The sequence below is a fragment of the Corvus hawaiiensis genome, chromosome 1 (assembly GCF_020740725.1).
Source record: "Corvus hawaiiensis isolate bCorHaw1 chromosome 1, bCorHaw1.pri.cur, whole genome shotgun sequence".
In the NCBI taxonomy this organism is placed as follows: Eukaryota; Metazoa; Chordata; class Aves; order Passeriformes; family Corvidae; genus Corvus; species Corvus hawaiiensis.
The window spans coordinates 9272411-9294039 of record NC_063213.1 but is presented as its reverse complement, the minus strand read 5'-3'; the positions used below and the strand labels follow the sequence as shown (position 1 = coordinate 9294039).

The following is a 21629-nucleotide window of genomic DNA, read 5'->3' as shown; positions in this document are numbered from 1 at the left end:
AGCAGCAAGGCAGCTCTGAAGAGGGATCAGGGACCACCTTGGTGCTGCTTTTCGTCTACTCTCTCCTCATGGGTGCTGGCTGCAGTGAGGATGCTCTGTTTTGAATCACTGGCTTTCAAGAAAAACTTGCTCAAGAAGTATTTCAGTGGGTCTGGTGTTGTCATGCAAGTTCATAAATAATCCATATGGCTGAGACCTTCTGTGGGGAAGCCTGCTGTGATAACACCACCCACCAACCTTATCGAGTGTTGCCATGGAGATGGGTACTCTGAAGCCTGGGGGGAGTGGGATAAAGAGGAGGAAATCTGGAAATGAAGCACGTTTAGGAGCAAACTGTACACTTCTATTTACTAAGGAGCATTTAAAAACAACAGACATTGAGTCAGATGCGTTACCTCTAATTTAAAATTAAAAAAATGAAGAAAAGGAAGGGAAAATTATTTTAAAAACTAAAATGCAACTGCTCTTCTTGAAAAAGCAAGAGGGACATGGTATTTTTATCTTGATCCATTGTTTTATTAGTGACATAACATTTAAACAAGAGAGAAAACAGGATTTTTGCTGCTCCAAGCAGCAGAAAAGAACTCATAAAATTTAACAATTTGAAAAGAGAAAGTGGTAAAGTAACTTAATGAGCTACTTTTGATAAGGTTGTACCACTTGAAATTGGAGATGGCTACCTTATGCACTTTAATTGCAGGCTTCAACAAAATATTGGTACCTTATTTTTGTACTTAATATATAGATAAATTAAAAACCTACATTATATAATTGTAGCAAGATCTAATCTTTTAAGCTTTTTTGTCCTTTTCTGATTAAAAATAAGCACAAGACAGAGGTAGTTTACCCTACTTAGAACTGCAGCTTTTGAGCATTTGTCCTTCTTAAAAATAATTTTCTTTCAAGTATACATTTACCTCTGTCACTTCATTCCTGCTGTTGGGGAATAGGAGACATAGCACTGCTCTGGTTGCTTTGATACCTTACGTGCCATGAAGTGTAGCTTCAAGTGAATCCTTCAGAAATTTAGTGCTTCTTGACAGACTTCCTGAGTGGATTCAGATTCCAAGCCCAACATCAGAGGTCTCTGGCCAAATGTAAAACAAAGGAAGATAAAAGGCAAAGAGTTTTTAAAATATTCCTTATACTCTGAAAATGTTATTTTGTATCTTAACATTAATACATTTTGCAGTCTTTCAGTCTTCTGTTGCCCTACAGTCTTCCACTTGTATTATCAGAATAAAACTGTACAGAGCTTCAAAACTACTGTAAAGACATCACACATATAGTTATGCAGAAAGTTGTAAAATAAAACATCACAGAACTTAAAGCAGGTAACTCTTTTCCTATTTCCCTCATTCAAACAACTGTCAGCTTGAGGCTTGATCCAACAGTAACAGGAATAATTTAAGTAAACTTAAATCATGTGATTGACCTAAATTCCTATGATGTTTACCATTTACTGCAAGAGCTTCTTTGAGTGATTTTTGAATCACTTGAAGTTCATCACAAACTTAAAATTATTTCTCAGTATTTAGGCAGTATCTACTGCAGGCTGTAATCTAGCCAGCTGATAATGACTCTGCCAGGGAATAAATAGCAGCAAATCAGAAGTTTGGTAGGTCTGTTTCCCGAGGATTACAGTTGTAAAGAACATTTCACTTTACTTCAGCTGAAAAGAGTTGTTCAGGAAATGGGCACTTGGTGGCATTTGTTACTTAAGCATTAGCTAGTGGGATTTTGTGTTTGGTTTTCTTGGTCTTCTCCCCCCCACACACTTGGGCTTTATGTGAAAGTTTTACCATTCACAAAATGCTGAATTATCAGGCTTTGTGATCCCTTTCTACCAAACCTGGATGTAGTATGTGTCATGGTTTAGCATAGTTTGGGTTTTTCGTTAAGAAGGGCTCCGTCAGCCACCACAAAACCCAAACTATGCTAGACCATATAAGTATGGAAAATAAAACATAGCCAGGCACACATTGTAATGAGAATTGGTTTGTCTTAGCTACAGAGGCAAGAAATGCAGAGGCTTCAAATCATGTGTGAATTGCCCTGCCCTTCTCCCCTCCAGCTGGAACAAATGCCTCTCATATCAAAACACCCAAACCCCTGAAAAACCCACTACATGGTTGACATTCCTACAGAAACTGAGGCTCAGGGTTTTGTTGGGTTTGAATAATTAGCAGGTAGCTGGTATTGCTTAAGCTCAGAGGCTGTAAAGGAGAACTTGCTGGCTTTGCTGCTGGTCTGTATGCCTGTATTCGAGAGATTTCAATTGTGCTGCTTTCATCTGACCGAGAAAATTTTTTAATCTTCACAGAAAGAGAGCTTATTTGAAACCTGACCCAAGTGTACTTCCTGCTGGACAGGCTGCAGGAATAAGGAAGTTGCCATCACACTTGTGCTGTGGCTGTATTTCTTCTTGCAGAGGTCTCTGTTCTGTGCTTTGGGTTTTATGGCCAGAAGATTCATGGAATTACTTTTTCTGCTTTCCCCTGACCTGGCCCCTTAGGGCTTCAGACAGAGTGGGTCCTACCTGCTGCTGAGGTCTTTCCCAGGCCAGTCTGTTCTGTGGTTTGGGTTTTATGGCCAGAAGATTCATGGAATTACTTTTTCTCCTTTCCTCTGACCTGGCCCCTTAAGGCTTCAGACAGAGTGGGTCCTACCTGCTGCTGAGGTCTTTCCCAGGCCAATGTGCCTTTTAGGCCCTTGTAGGTAAGACTGGGGGAAAGAGAAAATTATGTCAGATACATTATGGAATTTCCTGAATTTTCTGTTGTTTCTGTTTCTTTGTGTTTTAGTTACATTCATTTTCATGGGAAACTTGTATAGATATTGTAATTACAGAAATCTCCATGTCTTAGGTATTCTTATGAATTTTAAAGCAAAGATTTCTGGGGAAAAACACCCAGGATCTTTACATCAAAGAACTGGCTAATAAAGGCCTTTTCAGAATCATGAAGGGGAAAAGAAACAAATAAAGTGACTGGTTAGTGCCAGAGAGTTGTGGCTCAGCAGTGCAGTGCTGCTGAAAGGGGAGAAGTTGCAAATAAAAACTCATGTAAATTATATAAAATAAAAATTCATATATTTTCTGGCCTAAAAAAAATCAATTGTTTGAATCTTTGTAATTGATCACCAAAAGAACTAATGTGTGTGATAGTTATTTAAAAGGATTATTATTTATTTTAGAGAATCTGAGTGCATGAGTGCTCAAAGATGTACTCTGAGCTTATCTGCAAATAATAATTACTGTGATTAACTAGTAAGAAATTACTTAGTCATTGCACATTTTAACCTGGAGCTTTAATTCAAAAAAGCAGCACCCTTATTTATCTAACACTGATTTAAATACAGGACTGAATGAAGTTCATCAGAATGTTGATGAAAAGTGAAAAAACATCCTGCAGTGTATACATTTAAACTCTATTTATATAAGTGTAAAATTTAATATTTCATATATAAGGGATTATGTATAAAAAATGTAATTCAGCTGTGCTTGAACACTTTCATAAAAATACTTCTGAAATAATTGATAAAGGAATGTCTCCTTGAAGCTACAGAATTGCCAATACTCTCTATTGGCATGCTTAAGCAGTGATATCTGAATTTCCCAAGCATTGGTGTATTAATTTACCTAAAGCCATTACAAAGTAGGGAAGAACTAATGCCCCTACTTCACAGACAGATTAGACAGATTTTCTGAGGCCATGCAATAGTTTTTTGGTAAAGTGTAGACTAAAAGTTAAGCCTCAAATCCCAGAAAAGTATTTCATCTTTCAGATCATTCTCCTCTCCACAGCTCTTTATAGCAGAATAGAAACATTAAATCCTCCTTAAAAAAAAAGCTAACAAACACACATAAACACAACCCCTCCCCTCCAAACAAACAGACAAAAAAACCCCAAAACTCCAAAACCAAACTAAAACAGCCCCAAAACCCAACAAACAAACCCCCATAAGCGCTGGAGCAGAAATAGTTGTCTGTATTGGTGCGCGTTGGCCTAAACTGATTCCATGATCAATGGAGGGAAAAAGAGAATTTTCAGGTTGTGATCCATCTATTCTAATTAAAGTATATGAAATGAGAGCCTGTAATTTCCATCCTCTAGGCCATTCTGCAGGAGTCTGCTGTAGATTGCAATTTTTTTCTGGAAGGACTGGTACCTACTCATTTAAAGCTCTAACAGAATCATGGCTACAAAGCCAAGTAAAATTGCAGTCATGTTGTTTGTGGCATAAATACAGAGTCTGGTGATCTAACGTGACTTGTGATTTATTTTTTGAACTAATAATTTGGCAAAGGAGCATTCTAGTGCTAGTATCATGCTCAAGTCTTAGACCTAACTCCTGCTTTTACCTACAACCCATCAGTTTATGCAGGATGTAATGACAGAATTTCAACATCTAACATAGAAACCATCATTTCCCTTATCACACAGGTGTCTTGTAAGGATTAATTATTTTTTCAATTATTAGAAGATACAAGTGCCATGGAAATGTTATTATAAATGATCTGTGTCAAAGTCTGGAGTCTTATTTAAAAGGGCAGTTAATTAATTTCTAGTAATTCCCAGATGAAACATAGATTGATATTTTTAAAATCTCACATACTGACTGTATAATAAGATTTGGTTCTTTTTCAGATCCTCCCCTTCAAAATCAACTCTCTTTTCCAAATACCATGTGTTTGGAATTCATTTCTGTAATTTTTCCTGCAAGTTTGCTGTTTGTCTTCCAAATATTTACTCCCAGAACTTCAGTTCACTGCAATCAGTAAATAAAAGATGATGGGGCTGATACAAATTTTAAAGTGCATTCCATTTTTATTTTTCCATCATACTTATCAAATGAGAGAGCAGGGCTCATAGAAATTTAAACTTACTTTGTCTACCTTTGTGTGAGTGTATTGGTGTAGACATTTCAGGACAGTGGAATAACAATTTTTTTTTTTTTAATGGAGGGAAAAGACCTCAGCTGACCTCAAGCAGCTGTCCAGCAAATGGAAGGTTGCTTTCAATGGGATTGTAAAGCAATGTTGTGGACATCAATCCTGCAGAACTCTATTCACTTGCATTTCTTAGGTTAAAAGTATTTTCTAGATTGGTGTGTTGCAGTTATAAATATATTGAATTGGTGCTAATGTGCTCAACTTTTGGCAGATGAAGATCATCATGTTTCTATGAAAATCATCTTTAGATAATGAGATAGCTTTATATACCAGCATATGCCTACAGAAAATGTGTTTAAACATCATTCACTGAAACCTTGAGTAACAGACTTATTGGCATATGAGCAAAATGTTCTCAGGCAAGGGAAGCTGATACACCCTGGTAGATCTATCAGCACTGATCACCCCGCTGCACAATTTCTGCCATCACTGGAGGTTGGCTGTCACTCTTTTGTTCCTGCTGGTAATGTCAAGGAGCTTCTGACAGCGGTAAAGATGCCCCAAATCTTGTGTCCCCATGTCTAGGCAACAGCCAAGTGGAGCAGGTACTGCCAGTAGGCACCACAGGACACAAGGTACAGAGCAGAGCTTCCCACCCCGGAGATTCATTAGAAATTGAGTTTGTTGAGTAGACAGGACAGACACAAGACATGGTCAGACAAGTGTATTGGTCAGTCTGCTTACATGCTACCAGTCCCTACTACTCCTTTTTCCTAAACATCCCATAGTATGCCTTGGACAATGACAAGATGGCACCCATAAGGAGTCCTGCATCCCATAAGGAGTCCCACACCCCTGCAGACATGAACCCCTTTCTATCTGCAGGGTGATCCAGAGAGCTTCTCCCATCAACCGTCTGGTGGGTGGCGCTCCTGGACATGATGGCTGATGGCTCACTGTGATGGCCCTGGATGGAGCCAGGGCAGGGGCCCCTTGGCATTGATCAGGTTATTTGGGGTCATCCACCTTTCATTTTTCTCCATGTGTTTTATCCTTTATGTGTGGAGAAAAGCCAGGTTATCATATATCCCAATGTGTAAAACTGACCTTTTTTGTTTATGATGAGCTAATGGTGAATGCTGAGGAAGGACCACCCAGAACTCCTTTTGCACCAAAGGAAATGTTGTTTTGACCCATAGAATGGAAATGTGTCAGAAACAAAGAGAAAAACCAGCAGTTAGTTATGAAAACTAAAGATGATAAGTTACATCAACTGACAATAAAAATTATCCATGTGGGAGAGTCTGTTGTAGATGAAGGGTAGGCAAGCAGATATGATCATTCCAAAGAAGGTCAAGAATGGCTGGGAACACTTGAGACTTAAAAGTGATTTTTTAAAATAGTAACTTATACATGAAAGAAGCCAGCGTATTTGTCCTCTCTTTTCCTTTTTTCCTTTTTTCTTTTTTGAGGGTTGTTTTGTTTAAGAGTGGAAGCCAAATCTCTGAAATCAACTGAAATTACAGCAGTAGAGTTTATTGAATGCTGTAGAGTCAGAGCCTGGACAGTCCTGTTGCACTGTGGTTTCACAACAAGGATTAGGGAACAAAGTCGTCAAAGTTTTGATCAAAGCAGACTCTGAAGCCTCCTTTTGCTTGATCAAGTTTTTGACAGTGCAAACTACAGGATGTTGATTAACAATCTCTGCCACCTTCTCTGATTTAGTTCTTAAATGGTTTCAAAGCTACTGTATTTTGCAGAAAGAAAATATAAGACAGTTGCAGAAAATTATTGAAATAGTAGGTCAGGTGAGATGACTGAAATGGTGCCTGTTGCCTTCAGCCTGTGAATCTGTGGGTAGGCCATGGCCTGATGCTATCCCACCATTGCACGAAGCACTGGTTTGGCCTCTTTACCATCTTCCGGATTCTGAATTAGTCTTCCAAATTCTTGGGGTTTGTGCATGATGTAATATCATTATAGTTAGTGAAAAGGTCATTATCAGCTCATAGAAAAAGCTTTTGCTCCATGATTACTCAGAAAATTGAAAACTTTCATTGGCTGTAGTTGTTATTTTCAGACAAAGCTAACACTGAATTTGGTGCAGAGCATGTAAGGTCATGTCTACAGCACACAGAGCTTGTGAAGGGAATTCCCCCCTTTCAGCTTGAACCTGGCTGGAAGCCTGCTGAGATATCCTGACAGGACAGCACTGTGTGGGCACAGCAGCTCACCAGCTGAAAGAATTAAGGCTTCTTTGTTATAGGACTTGCTACTTTACCTGTGATGCTCTGAGGACAGAGCTGTGCTGCTTTCTCAGTCCCATCCCAGGGATTTCATGCTGTCATCCACGCCATGACACCCATTTGGCCCACAGGTTTCATTGTTGGGTGGATTTCTCTCAATTTAAAGTTAAACCGAGCCATACAAATTCACAGTCTACCCTTTGATTTAGCAATCAGGCAGTGCCACTTGTGCTGGTGTTTGTTTTGGGGGTTCACATGAGTTCATGTATCTCCCATGTAGGGAGTTTGCATGGGGCAAGTCTGTGTGAGTCACAGGGCATCTAGACTGTGTCTGGTACAAAAGCTAAACTTCTTTCACTCCACACTGTGAGTTAAGGTATGAGGTAATATCATTTCTGTGAGTCTTTGGAAAATGTTATTTTATCCCACCATGTGTAAAGATGGGCCTTCCAGTGTTTGTTGTGGTTTTATTTTCTAATTTCAGAGACCATAATGTCAATATCTCAAATAGGCACAGTAAATTAAGGGTTGTAGGTGGAATCATGCTCCAACCAAATTTAGGTGGTAGCAAACATGGATTAATATCTGCAAATGCATCAAACAGAAAAACATAAATGAAATTGAGGGTAGAAGATTTCTTCTTTATGCATTTCTAAGGGATTTTTTTGTTAGCTCTATATGCCTTCAAGGTTTAGCAAATGTATGTGCAGGAAAGGAAGTATTTTGTCATAAATTGGATTCCATTCTTTCTGCACTTGGGCAAAATATTCAAGTCAATCTACCCTTTAGTGGATAAATTGAACAGCATTGTGTTGTAAGTATCTAATCCTGCACCTCTCTTTTAATTTGTTAGGTTTTTTTAATAATACATGTAGTCCATAGACTTTTGCATACCGTGTCTGCAGAGTGTAATTTAATGTGCCCTTCTGTGAACTTTCATGCAGAAAATGTCAGTTAGTTACATACCTAAACCATACAAGACATTGCCCTAACAATTCCATCTTCAGAAAGGTTAGTGTGTGTGGATTTTTTGTAATGTGCGAATTATTGAGATAGCTTATTTGAAAGGTGGTGAAGGAGAGGAAAATCCTGTGCAGATGGAGGAATGAGATTTTTTTAAAACTGAGGGTTTTAGCAGTTCGGAGTGCTTTTCAAAGGCTTTGTATCAGTGACATGAGATAATTGAACAATATTTTACTGATTAAAAAATGAAATGGTCCTGATAGTAACAGAGGCTTTTGTTTCAAGCCTACTCAATGTAAACCATCTATATGGTAACTAGAGCATTCTTTATTTTTTCACATTTCAATTAATGTTTGTTTGGGGTGGAGTTTTTTGTTCTACTACTGGCAGTACTTCATATGAATCCAGTGTAATCAATCCAGAAATGTATTTTCTTTTAAAAATTTCCAGCTCCATGTTTCCCTCTGCTTCTTCATAATGTTCAAATTCTCCAAAGGCACCAACATGGGAATTTACATTCTTTTCAATAACCATGGATTATGCCATTTAACTTTGACATTAATCAAACTAGCAACGTCCGTGTTCAGGAATTTAGCTTGCAAAACCCACTTCAGATAAGATAATCAAAGTGCTCTGCAATTGTTATTAATAACTTGAGATGTAAATTGTCACTGGATTCTAAATTACATATTACTGATATTTTTGTCCTGTATTTTTCTGTAAAAATTAGATTTTTTTTTTCCCATACCACTTAGGCAAACCCATAGTTTAGGATTGTATTTATCTGTGCTGCAATTTTACTTGGATTTCACCTTGCATATGTCAGGTGGCACATATACTTTGGGTGTTTTGTTTGAGATGGGGGCAGCAAGGAAGGGGATTTCTTTTCTCCTGCAAGTGCAGGATTGCCATACAGCTGTGAGACCCCTTTAATTAAGTCAGAGTAAGCTACATCAGATGGGCTGCTATCTGAATGAAGACAGCTGAACTGTCAGTGCTCTGCTTTAATTAGAACTTCTAGTATTTCAGCCCTAACTGCCCAAAGTGTGACCTGTCAAGCTGCTGAGAGGCTGCCCCTTCCTGATAGAGGTGCAGCTCTGAGCCCAGAACTGGCACACACTTATATCCAATTTGTGCACAGTCACTTGGTGGGTTAGTGGTCTTTTCTTTGTTGATGTGCTCGTTGTCTGCAAGAACAGAAAGTCACTGGCCTGTTAATATTAAAGGTTATTTGGACTTGTTAAATAGCTCATCAAAAGCCAGCCCACATCTCCTGACCCTAATCTTTCACATGGTTTGAGACTGTCCAGCAGTTTCTTCCCCTCTAACACTTAAATCTTAAGAGGCAAAAGAGAGAGCTGGATATGGGACATAGATCCAAATTTGGGTGCATTTACCCAAGCTGGATTGAGCAATTTCATGTCTTTCCATGACTGAATGGGGAATGTCCTCTTCCTCCTGTCATGTTTCTCCCTTTCACAGCTCCCTGTTCTTCCTTCCCTTGAGCTGAAAAGGTCCTCTGGAAGGCAGCAAGGCAGAGAGAACAGGAGTGGGAAAGACAGATGGCAGCTTATGTGAATTCTCAGTGAGCTGCTTGGGATGTCCTGGGTTGCTTTGTGTCATCCTCTGCAGTTCCTCCTCACTCTGGTGTATCATTAGAGAGTTAATTACCCCAGGCAAAGACCTGTTGAAATAGGTAGATGAATGTATCTGGCTGGAAGTTTTTCACATTTAGGCTTTGCTATTAAGCATGTAAACAGTGTTCAGCTTGCATTTTGACAACTGGCTCCCCCTTGGAGCTGATCAGAGCAGTGCCTACCCTGCAGCTGGAGCACTGAACCAGAGCTGCACTGCTGCTGTTTGAAACAGTTCCCAGGGGACACTAAAATATTTCATACACAAAGCTGCTTGATCTCTAGCTCTATATTCTTTGACACTGCCTTACTGTAGCCCAGTTTCTTGGCTTTCACAAGGCACATTTCTATGTTAAAGTCCAGCTGCAGAAATCCAAAGCCTTGCATTGGTAGATCACAAGCCAAAGCGGCCAAAATGCCTTTTGTCTCTGTAATAAAATTGCCTATAGCATAATTCTATTTAAATCATGACGTGGAACCATAGAACTAACCTCTTCAATCATTTCTTAAGGGGAGGAAAGCCCTCTTGGAGAGAAAGGTATATAAATATGTGTTGTGAAATCCACTGACTGATATCAGAAGAAATAGAATTATTCAGATGGACAGCAAAATTATTTTCCAAAAATTAAGACCTAGATAAAATTTAAAATTATTTCTTCATCTCTGGAGGAGTTTATCAATCTTACTTATTTTGTTTTTACAAAGTACATTAGCAAATACATAAAAAATGTTTTTTCTGTCTGAATCCTTCTAATTGCTCTCCTCTGGAGTGTATAGTCTCTTCACTCCCTCTGTGTTTTGCAGCTCTGTCTGTCCTAAATCATTATGTCATCAGTGCACAGGGACACCAGTGATTCACTATAATTTATAGCAGTGAGAGCTGAAATAGTCTCTGTCCTAAGTTTGCCACATTGTATGTAGTTTGTGGTACAGTTTAACCAAGAAAGCACAGCTGGAGCAGCAGGATCTGTCCTGCAACACACATACAGCATGGGATGCAACTTCAGCAAAGTGTCCTGAGACAATTATAAACAAAGAGTCTAATTGGCATGATTCTGGATATAAGTAAACCTCTCAGTTCAAAGTTGTATTTAGCGAGAAGTAAAGGAAAATTATTTTTGAAATTATTAAGGAGGATGGAAGTGGGTTTTTAAAAAACCAAGAAGTCCTGCCTGCAGGTTGTGATCATAGCAAAAATGTTTCTAGGATTAAATCATAGTAAAAAGAATGTCCATCTGGTGTGTCCATGAAGATATGAAACTGAAAATAGAAAACTGGACTGCAAGACCACCTTTCCACTTTTTATTCCCCAGCACTTTTTCAATAAAAATGTGGGTTTAGCTTGATTGGCATGTTTTCCACATTCTTGTTTAATTTGCTCTGTTGTTTTTCCATAAAATAATAATTTATTTAAAAAAATTAAAAGGTTGTTTATACTTTTTTTCATAGTGTCAGATGATATATTGATTAGAGATTTAATTTAGTGGAAAAAAATGTTTTCATTTAAAATAGAACAAAGAATTTAATGTATGCAAAAATTGTTTTACTTACTTGATGTTCTTTTAAAAATGACATTTTTAATTTGACATGCTAGTTTTTGGTAAGTAATCTGAAGAATAGTTATTCTCAAAGGTTAAGTAAAAACCGAAGGGAAAGTGTATTTATCAAATTTTCTTTGTCTCACTAAATACAAATAGTGCATACATAGTTAACATTGAGTTGTATTATTCTCTATCTAATCTCTTTCTCTTGCTTTTCAATAATTTAATAAACTGGGTTTTTGCACAGAAGTGGTAGTGCCTCTTTGAAGCACGCTTAACAGTTTGAGGTTTGCAGTCGACATTTGCATTATGGGTTCCAATTATTGCTTTCTGGGTTGGTAAAGCACTAAGGGTTAAGCCTCAGATCCCAGCACAACAATAATTACAAAGCAATACTGATCCCTTTCCTTTTTTCCACCTTCTGCTCTCTCTAGAGCTACATCTACAATGATCCTATGAGGTACTACATGAGGCAAAACCCCAAAGAGCGATTGCTTCCTTTGGCACAGGCATCCAAATCCCATCAGGAATCCTCTGAGAATCCCCACGGGAGGACCCTCAGCCAGCGCCAGCCAGACCAGCTCTTGCCAGAGTCGGGAATGGGGCTCGGCCAAAAGAGCCTGATGGCCGCACTGCACTCCTACATCACCCAGAACCTGTCGGCACAGAGCAGTGATAAAAGCCCTCACAGCAGGACTAAAGGGTCTCAGGCTTATGCTGAGAGATTGTATTCTACACAGGTCAGTCCTTTTGACGGAACTTTTGCCAAAGGAAAAGCAGAAGATTTCAAAGTGAAGAAGCCGCTCCAGCCAAGGCCTGTGCCTGGAGTGCTGAGGGCAACCCCTGAGATGCTGAGTCATAAATCTGCTTCCCAGGATAATCCAAAGGACCCTCTGAGCATTGTGGATGGTAAAGTTGATATTTACTTATTTTTTCTTATCTGAACTTTCCCTCATGTTTACTGAGCGTTTTTGAGAAAAAGAAAATAAAATTAGACATTTGATATATCTCCTACTATTGGCATATTTATATCTACCATAACACAGTAATAATGTTCACCATTCCAACTACTCTTTCCCTGCAAACGTCTACCCACATTCTTCAGCCCACCTTCCATATGCGTGCAGAAATACATGGCACTTAGTAAGACATAGCATTTATGTAATTTATTATATTTTCAAAGCATTTTACAAACAGCGCATAATTATGGGTATATCTTTGCTATCAAATCTGTTTTTATGCAGTCATCCCACACTATATATATAGATAATATAGGAATGCTTGGTTTTGTTCCACATCTCTTTATTTAACTAGAAATTCAAGGACCATGGGTAAAATTCAAAGTTAAGTACAGAATTTAATAAATGAGATGAATTCTGGCACGGAACACAGAGAAGGGAGGAGTCTGTCAGTTCCATGGATAGGTGGACAGGAAGGTGGGGTTGCATCTGGTTTTGTCTGGACATTCTGTAACAAAGAACCCATTTCCTGGATTTTCTTTTGTTTTTTTGATAATGCTGTCTAACAGTGATTGAATCCCAGGTTCCTCTGTACATGATAGTTCAACAAATATTTAAATGAAAATGGAGGGTAACATCCCCTTGCTGTGATACACTTTAAGCACTGCTTTGTAAGATGAGTCTTGGGGATCAGGTAGACTTTATAACTCTGATTCATTTTGTTGTTTCTTTAAACTAATCTAACTATCAATGTTATTCCAGTGGTTCAGAATGCCTGAAAAATTAAAGAGTTGATCCTCAACCATTGTCAAGCACTTATATCTGTTACACTGCAGTCACCACTATCCCAATGGATTTTGGTGATATGTAAGAGGGTTCCTTTGAATCCCTCTTGTAGTTATTATCATCCATAAAGTGTAGTGTTCTTTGATTTGTTTTGTTGGCTTTTTTAAAAATCCCCCAAAACCAGAACACACACAAACACACAGAAATGTCAGAGTTGCAGCAGAGGAAAGATAATGCTTGCAATCTAAAGGATGCTCAGAAGTGAAAGCATTCTTGGTATGGTGCCCAGAGATAATAGGTTTCAAGGAATGAACTATAATGTAAAATCAAATCCAGGTGGCACTGTAAGTCTGTTGCACAGGTTAGACAATTTTGTTGCTAGACTCAAAACAAACTAGGCACATGCTGGTTTCATTATCCTCCAGCTGTTCCACTTCACCTTTCCTGGTAGGAGCCAACTGGGAAAAAAATGCTTAACACTTACAGGGAATAACATGTTTCACAATTCATTGGGTTGTACTACTTTGACTTCTCATACATAATATGCCCTGTAGGAACTTCTGCCATTGCACTTGCTTTTAAATGTTGCATGGACAAGACATTATGAACTGTTTGAATAGGAAATAATATGGTTTCCATTGTATTTTTGAGCCACTTAATCTCACAAGAAAGTGGTGAGGACAGACCCCAGTATATTTATTGCTTAAAATGCTGTCCATTGCAATGAAGGTGGTTTAGATTCAGATTTCCCAGGCTGACCACACCACCTCTTTCTGCTTTTAACCTTTCTCCAGTCTCTCTTGTGCTTATGGATTATTGTAGGCTTGTGGGTTGTTTGTGTCTCACACTCTGTGAACTACAGAACTGTAAAAAACTGCAAAGCTTGGGGTGCTCAGATCTCTGATCCATCTGACAGAGGATTAGGCAAAAGCACTGGACTGGGAGAACAATCCAGAAGGTACTGAGCAGATTAGTGCTGAGAATTGCTGCAAAACAGTAAAAAGGCAGGTAAATTCTCTAACAAGGCATCCTGAGGGAGAAATACAAGAGAGGGAAATGTGGAGTTATTTTTCTATCAGATTTGGAAGCTGTTACCTCTTGGAGTAGCATGATGTGTGTGGGTACTGCCTTTGTAGTCGCTGTGCAATACTGGAATTGTTAATCTCTCCTCTGCACCAGCCGTATTTAGAATTTGGCTCAGTTTGATGTGGTTTGTTCTAGTCTGCTGGTTTTTTTTGTGTTAAATATTACAGAATATGTCTCTCTGTTCCTTTGAAAAGGTCACAGAATTAGTAATTCAGATGTCTTAAGAAAATAGCCAACTTCCATGTTTATGGAGCAAAAATATTTTTTATATGTCCTCTCTCTATATCTCCTCTCCTCCCAGATCACCTGATCTGGGATCACCATTCCATATGGTGCTCAGCTGCTGAGACAGCTAACGTGTGGTCAGTAGGCTGATGGGTTGAAGAAGACAGACCACCCTATGGAACTTCTTGCAAAGTTACTGCTGCCATACCATGTGGTTGTCAGGCAAGTTGGCTTTGGCTCTTGTGCCAGCAGAGAATGAGGCATGATTTATATGCTGTACAATAAAAAGCTGTTTTCCCTGGATAAGGTGCTATTGTTACCTACTATTCTATTTGTGGAGCTTATATTAAAAATTACATCACCTGGGACATATGCCTTTGCTGCCATCATGGTTCCAGGGTAACTGTGAATGGCAGTTGGCATTCATCTGTTGGATAGCTGGAGCTAAGGGAGGAATCTGGTTTGCAGTACAAGCCCTGTGAAACAGGACTAAGCATTGCTGAGTCTACTTGGAAGGGAGTCAGTGGGAGACTATAAAAGCTGTGCACAGGTAAATGCATGTTCAAGTACATGTGCTGCTTAAGTGCTGTGCCATTACAGTATCCATCTGCTTTTTGGTCCTTCTCCAACAATATTTTCTGATTTTAATAAATTCATCATATTACCCAAAGGTGTCAGTAAACAGATGCAATGGTATTTATCTGTTTACCAGCGTTATCCAATAATTTACAAATTATTGCAAACATGGACCAGTGCCATAACAAGTGTAAATATCCATATTTACATGGACAAGGATTAATATTGTATCAGTAGCCTTGTGAAGTTAGCAAGACTCTTTATGTAGACCTGCATTTCACCAGGCTGTTACAGACTGTTTCTTTGGTGGCTGTCCCTCCTAGGGTAGTAAAAATATGTCGTTCCTCATACTTACTGGCTTTGGTTATTGCCTTTGGTCCTTGACATTTTAAGTCACATTGCAGTTGTTCAATAAAAGTAGATATAATGCCAAAGTTTTACTCATGTCAGTGCAGTATCTAGGAGTCTGTTTGATGAACTGTGCCCAGGTGGCAATGAGCAAGGCAGGAATGCCACCATTAGAGGAACAGGAGGCTCCTCTATATAATACTGAGGTTTTAGTGAACCAGAAGAACCTGCAGTGAGCCTGTCAGTATTATCTGGAATAGGGCCTGTGGCCATTCTTTTTTCGTGTTATTCCTTGCCCTGTTCCCCCATTCCCATTTGTTTGAGATTAAGACTGCTTTTTTGTTGACAATGGATATTAAAGATGAGTCTGAAGATGGACTGGACAGATGAGACTTGGCTAAAACTACAGGTACAGAGAAAAGTGACTTTGGAAAAAATGGAAGGGAAATGACAAGGCTACATTGCCTGCATGTTGTTGAGTAGCTCAGTAGCTGGTCTTGACAGCTAAATGTGAGTCAAATGAAATAAACAAAAATCTAGTAGTGTTACATTAATATAACTCTTTTAATTATATGAAATACAATCCTCTTTTAAGATTTGTCTTCAAATGATGTTTTATTCGTAAAGTTTTAGTTTTGATTTGGATCTGACATATATTCTGTCTTTTCGTTGCTGACTTTATTAGCTCTGCTTCAATAATTTAGGCTTTTCTGTCAAGATATTGTCCGATAGTTCTATAGAAGGTAAGAACAGAAATGATGCCTAAGCAGACACAAGGCTCCTGTGGTAATCCAAGAGTGCTGGTTTTTTCCTACAGCTTAGTTTTCTGCATTGCTGCTATGTGTAACATCCTCTCCAACTGGCCATCTCCCAGGTAGCTCTTGTGCTTCTTTAAAAAGTGGCTTGAACTCAGGTTGATCAAGTGTATTGAAAAATTTTGTTGCAGTTTGGATTAATCTGCTCCTGTAGATTACCTTCCTAAACTAAAGGATTTGGTCACTATGTTTTTACTGTATTATTTACTATATTTACTATAAAATATATTTACTATATATTTTACTATATAATATTTTACTATATTTTTACTATATTATTTACTATATTACTATATTAAATTCATAACAGGGAATGGGTGCAACACAATGAAAGGAAAGTTTTCAGTTTTCTCTGAAGTTTTGCTAAGCTTCCATCAAACTTCAGTATTAATTTTGCTGCCTCCACGTATCTTGGCCCAGAGAGTTTGGCAGAGATTGAGTTTACATCTTTGATTCATATTTCTGAACACTTGCTTTCCTGCACAAAGCACTCTGCTATTCCAGTATGGTACCAAAATCTTTGTTGGCTGTCACAGTTTGAAGTAACATCACAGATATAACCTGTCTTTTTTTAATTGATAGTCACAATTAAGTGTACTTAAAACTATGCTTTTTTAAAGTAAATTTCAAAAGTTCACGTCTTACCAGCTTAGCTGAATTTTGTAATTAAATTAGTAGAATTTTGTAGTAACATCATGGTGGATTATTGGAAAGATGTTTCCTTTTTACCTGGAAAAGAAAGTACAACAAAGAACCACCTTCCCCATATGTCCACACCCTCTTTGACTCACAGTAAACCTGCTACTTAAGCTGCTTAAGTTCTTTTGCTTTATATGGACTAATTAGGTCAGGGAAAATGGCATTAGTTTAGTTGGGGAATGATGGGTCATGTCAGGGGAAATTAGTCTTTGCCTTAAGATAGTGTTGAGAAGCTGATGGTGAGATGCTGATGGTGAACTCTTCAATTAAAACTGAGGGGTCTGAAAAATGACAAATGTGTCCAAGGTCTTGGCCTCTTATTCCCAATGAAAAATAATCCTTGATGCTTGTCTCCCTGTAAAATCACAGATCTGTTAACTACTTTTACCTCTTTCCTAGTCTCTATGCACTTCTTCCTCTGCTGTGAGGAAAAAAAAGTCCTTATTTTTAGCCCTTCTTATGACATTGTTTTTCCCTGTTTTCCTACTTTTTGATTGATTTCTATGTGAGCCTGAAAGCTGACAGCATGGTCCCAAAAGTCTTGCTTACAGATGATGAACATGTCCAACCACTGGGCTTTACATGGAGAGTGTTGCTATTGAGAAAAAAGGTTGGAACCTGCCTTCAGACTGCTTATATGTAAATTCATACATTCAACAGAGATTTAAAAGCAGCCCTTATTTTCCTCTTCCTACACAATACTATGTGGAAGAGTTTTCTTGCTTGCATGCATATGCATAGGTATGTTAAATTTCTTATCGACATGAGTAAGCAGAACAGAGGCATGATTGGAAATGGTTTTGGCGTGCTACAGTAAGCACTACATTCAGTGTTTCATACTCCAGGGACATTAGGCTTAATTTTGCACAGTTCCACAGACTGATAGTGAAGTATAGATACCATATATAAAGTCAGAAAAGTGCCTTCCATGGGGAGCTATTATGCTTCATCTTCTATCTCACCTTTAATATCAATTGCCCTTGAATTTCCTTATGTTCAAAACTTTTGCCACATCAAAGGTATTTTGCTGTTTTGTTTTGTTGTTTTTTCTCAATGTGACTGGTAAAACATTCATAGCTGGCAAACCAAAACAAGTTCTATATCTGTTAGTTTATATCTATATGTAGCTATATATATATCTGTATCATCTATATCTACAAATATATATTTGCCAAATTATATGTGTTCCAAGAGAAATCAATACGATTTAGAACTCTTGTCCTTTACATATCCATGTATATAATGGACCTATATTTATATCCACTGCTAAGTGACGAGGAGATTTTTGATTGCAAGACACAATATCTGACTCTCATTTTTTTCCAGAACTCTGTATAGCTATTTATGTTGTGAAAGCATATCAGCGAACTGATCTCTAGGAAACAGTAATGCTGTTCGTACTCTTTTGCAGCTAAAAAAAAAGTTAAGCTACTTTAACACTTGTCATAAGTATTTTGAGTAAATTTAGACTAGGAAACAATGTTCTTCTTGTAAAGAAAAAGTGATAATTTCATGCCCTCTCTCTAGGAGAGCTTGCTGAGTTATAATGGCATACATCCCCCTGTCCTGGAACAGATTCACCTTGTCATAAACTTTAACATCAATTAAGAATACTGTGTTTTCTGTAAGGAATGGAGCATCAATGTGTATGTCTTCCTTCAAAAAGCAGATGCTCTCCATGAAGGGAAAGCTATCTTTTAGGAAAAATTAAAGGTATAAGCACATGTGTTTTCATGTATGCAGCTAAATCAAGTGCTTATGTTGTTTTGTGATCCAGAGACGCTGATTAAAAATGTATTGAAGGACCTAGAGAAACACCAAGTGAATGTGGAGAATCTCAGCTCAACAGAATTGGATGAGATTGCTGATACAATCGCCACTGCAATTCAAAGCGTTGACATTCAGGAAGAAACAGAAAAAAATGCTGGAAAAACGAAAGAAGACAAAACAGAAGCACAGATGAAGGAAGGAGATGCTCAAGGAAGGGCAGATATTCAGACTGGATTAATGGAAAACAGTGTTAATATACCAGGTATTAATTTTAGAAGTACAGCAAAAGACAGCTACCCTGATTTTCCTCTATTGCTTCACATTAGTGCTATACGTCAAAAAATCAGTTTTAAAGAAGATTGGATGGAAAGTTTCTGTGTTTCCCAAAAGGCTGCAGACTTTTAAAATGTTGTTTTCTTTTTACAGCAGGTTCTTTATTTACCAAAAAACCCCCTGTTTGGGAACACTTGGTCTTCAAGCTTTACAAACAAGATAAACCTACACACCCAATTATATTGAAATAAGAATTGCTTTATGCTGTGTGGTCTAATTTACTGTTCTTGAAAATGAGATGTTTAAGCAAAATGATAATGGAAATTATTATATTACAAGATATATTTCAAAATATGCAGAGAAAAAGATCTGTTTTACGGAAAATCATTCTTTAACATGCCACAGTTACTTGCAGAAGAAAATCTGTGACAAGTACAGGTACAAACCCACTCGTTCCCTTTCCTGCTTAGGGAATAAGTAGAGGTATGGTTATTTGTTTCTGTCTGCGCACACATTTTCCTGGTGATGCAGATTCAGGAGCCACAGTAATTGCCACTGATGAGTGGATACCACAGTGGAACATAAGTTACTGCTCGTCCATTTTCTATTTTAGAAATGTTATAACATCTGGTACACCAGAAATGTATACTGTAAGTCATAAAAAAAGATTTTAACTGTCTGTTTTCATGATATACTGAAATCCTTACTAGTTAGGGATATTCTGGTTATTGTGATTGCCAGATTTTGTTGTAGATTAAAAGGAGCAAACTTGAGGATTTATCTTGAATCATGCTGAGAAATATGAATAACACTCAGTTCATAAAGCAAAAAGCCAGTGTTACTTGATGGAGGTTAAGGATGTGACTGGATATTATCACTATAGTTAAACTGTAACATTATTTTGGTGAAGTATATCTATTGAAATATGTCAGTTTTTTACCACCAAAATACATATGAGGGAAATATATGTTTCCTTTCCTTTACTGTAAATGTCCATTCAGCAAGCTAGAGCCATTTTATTCTGGTTTTTCTCTCAGATATTGGTAAACTGATATGATGATTTGACACTTAATTAGCAAAATAACACTATTACATTGGCTCTTGAAGTACTCTGTCTATTGATCTTGCATTAATTTGCTATCAAAGTGGGGTTAGAATAACAATAACAAATTATACAGTGCTCCTTACTCTGCCCTTTCCGCTTTGATGTCTCAATGTTTAAATCACATAAAAAGGCCACCACTAAAAAGCAGCCTATGAGAAATCTTTGGTTTGTATATGATGTTTGCCCTTCATAACTATGTATTTGTGCTTTTCTTATTCTACAGACAATGGGGTGCATGAAGCCAGTGAGAGAACTGATAAAGAGGTAGAGTACCAGAATTTTAACAAAACAAGTGTTCCATCTCAGAATATCAGGTTTCTGTGCAGCGAAAGTCAAACACTTCGGAAACATAAGACTTGTTCTGTGTTTTATGTGGCTATGATTCAATACCACACATAGATACTGAAATATTAAATGAGCATTTATTTAAAACTTAAGGAAAATGAGTTTTGGTGTTCAAAAGCAAAATCAAGTCCTTTTCCCCCCTTTCTTTAATTTGTAAATAGACAGAATTCGTAATAGATTTGCAAAGTTCGGACAAATTCAGGATTTTCCTCAAATCAGTAAATTCTGAGTGTTGAGATTGAGTCCTTGAAAATTATTTTTTTCCCTGTCCTTTGGCTCTTAGTTCTGAGGAACATACGAACCCTTGCTCAGTTAATATCACTGGTTTTCAGAAGTAAGTGAATGAGTAAACATACTCCCTCTGAAGGCATGTGTGGGGCAGGAGGGTAGCTGTGTTTCAAAATTCTCTTTCCTTGCATAGGATCTGCCATTCAATTTTATGCACTGCCAGTAATTCATTGAACATCAGAGGTATTTCAAAAGCTCTAGGCATTACATTTCGTATCCTAGCTAGTAACATCAAAATTAGCATTTTAATCCAGATTACTTATACAATATTCTTTCTGAGCTTTGAATCATATCCTATGGACTGCTGTCCAATATTTAGCCATTTTTGAGGTATCTTTCTTTTTCTTGGTTTCGTGGAGCAGAAAAATGTCAAAGGAACATTTTTAAAAACTGTGTGAAACTTCTCCTACTATATACTCTATCAAAAGCTAATACTGCAAGACTCATAGACAGGCAAATCCTCTTGTGTTCACAGTAGAATCTCTTCAGCCCTTCTACCAAGCAAGGAAAACACAAACATGGACAATGCGGCAGGAGCTTTAAACACCCACATGAAAATCTTCAAGGAATGAAGTGCTGTAGTCACAATAGACTTACAGAGGATCCCATGTATAGATTTCTTAGTGACCATTTGAATAGGGGGTATTTGAATAAAATTTATTGTGACACGGAGCACAAAGTGCCCATTAGCCATCATTTCCTCCCAAATGCTTGGCTGAAATAAAGTTATGTAATGAAACCAGCTAATGAGTTTTTCCAGATACCTGTTTGGACTTTGGCTCATTTGATTATTGTTTTGATTTATTAGACAGATTTTTGTGTTCTGTGATCATGTGTTTAGCTTGTTGATCACTCGCATACAATTTGTCACCATTTCTAGAGATGAAGAAGGGAAATAGAATTGGTCATATTTCCTGTTCCCTTTCCTGTGTTATAACTTTGAGACCCAAGAGGAATGCAAGTTTCCAGGCCTGGGCTTAGGCGTATTGATGGACATTTATATTTTTTCTCCTTTTCATTAACTTACCTGATAACAAAGTTTTATTTTCATCAATATTTAAACACACAGACACATG

At 37.7% G+C, this 21629-nt stretch overlaps 1 protein-coding gene across 2 annotated transcripts in view; it reads left to right on the top strand.

Moving 5' to 3' along the window:
* The window catches only part of PTPRN2 (protein tyrosine phosphatase receptor type N2), a 653490-nt gene that overhangs the window by 237147 nt on the left and 394714 nt on the right, over positions 1–21629 (top strand). For both annotated transcript variants that reach the window (XM_048327270.1, XM_048327179.1), the window contains exons 6-8: positions 11713–12187; positions 18550–18804; positions 20144–20184. In XM_048327270.1, the coding sequence (XP_048183227.1) occupies positions 11713–12187; positions 18550–18804; positions 20144–20184 (771 nt within the window). The remainder of the gene's footprint in view (positions 1–11712; positions 12188–18549; positions 18805–20143; positions 20185–21629) is intronic.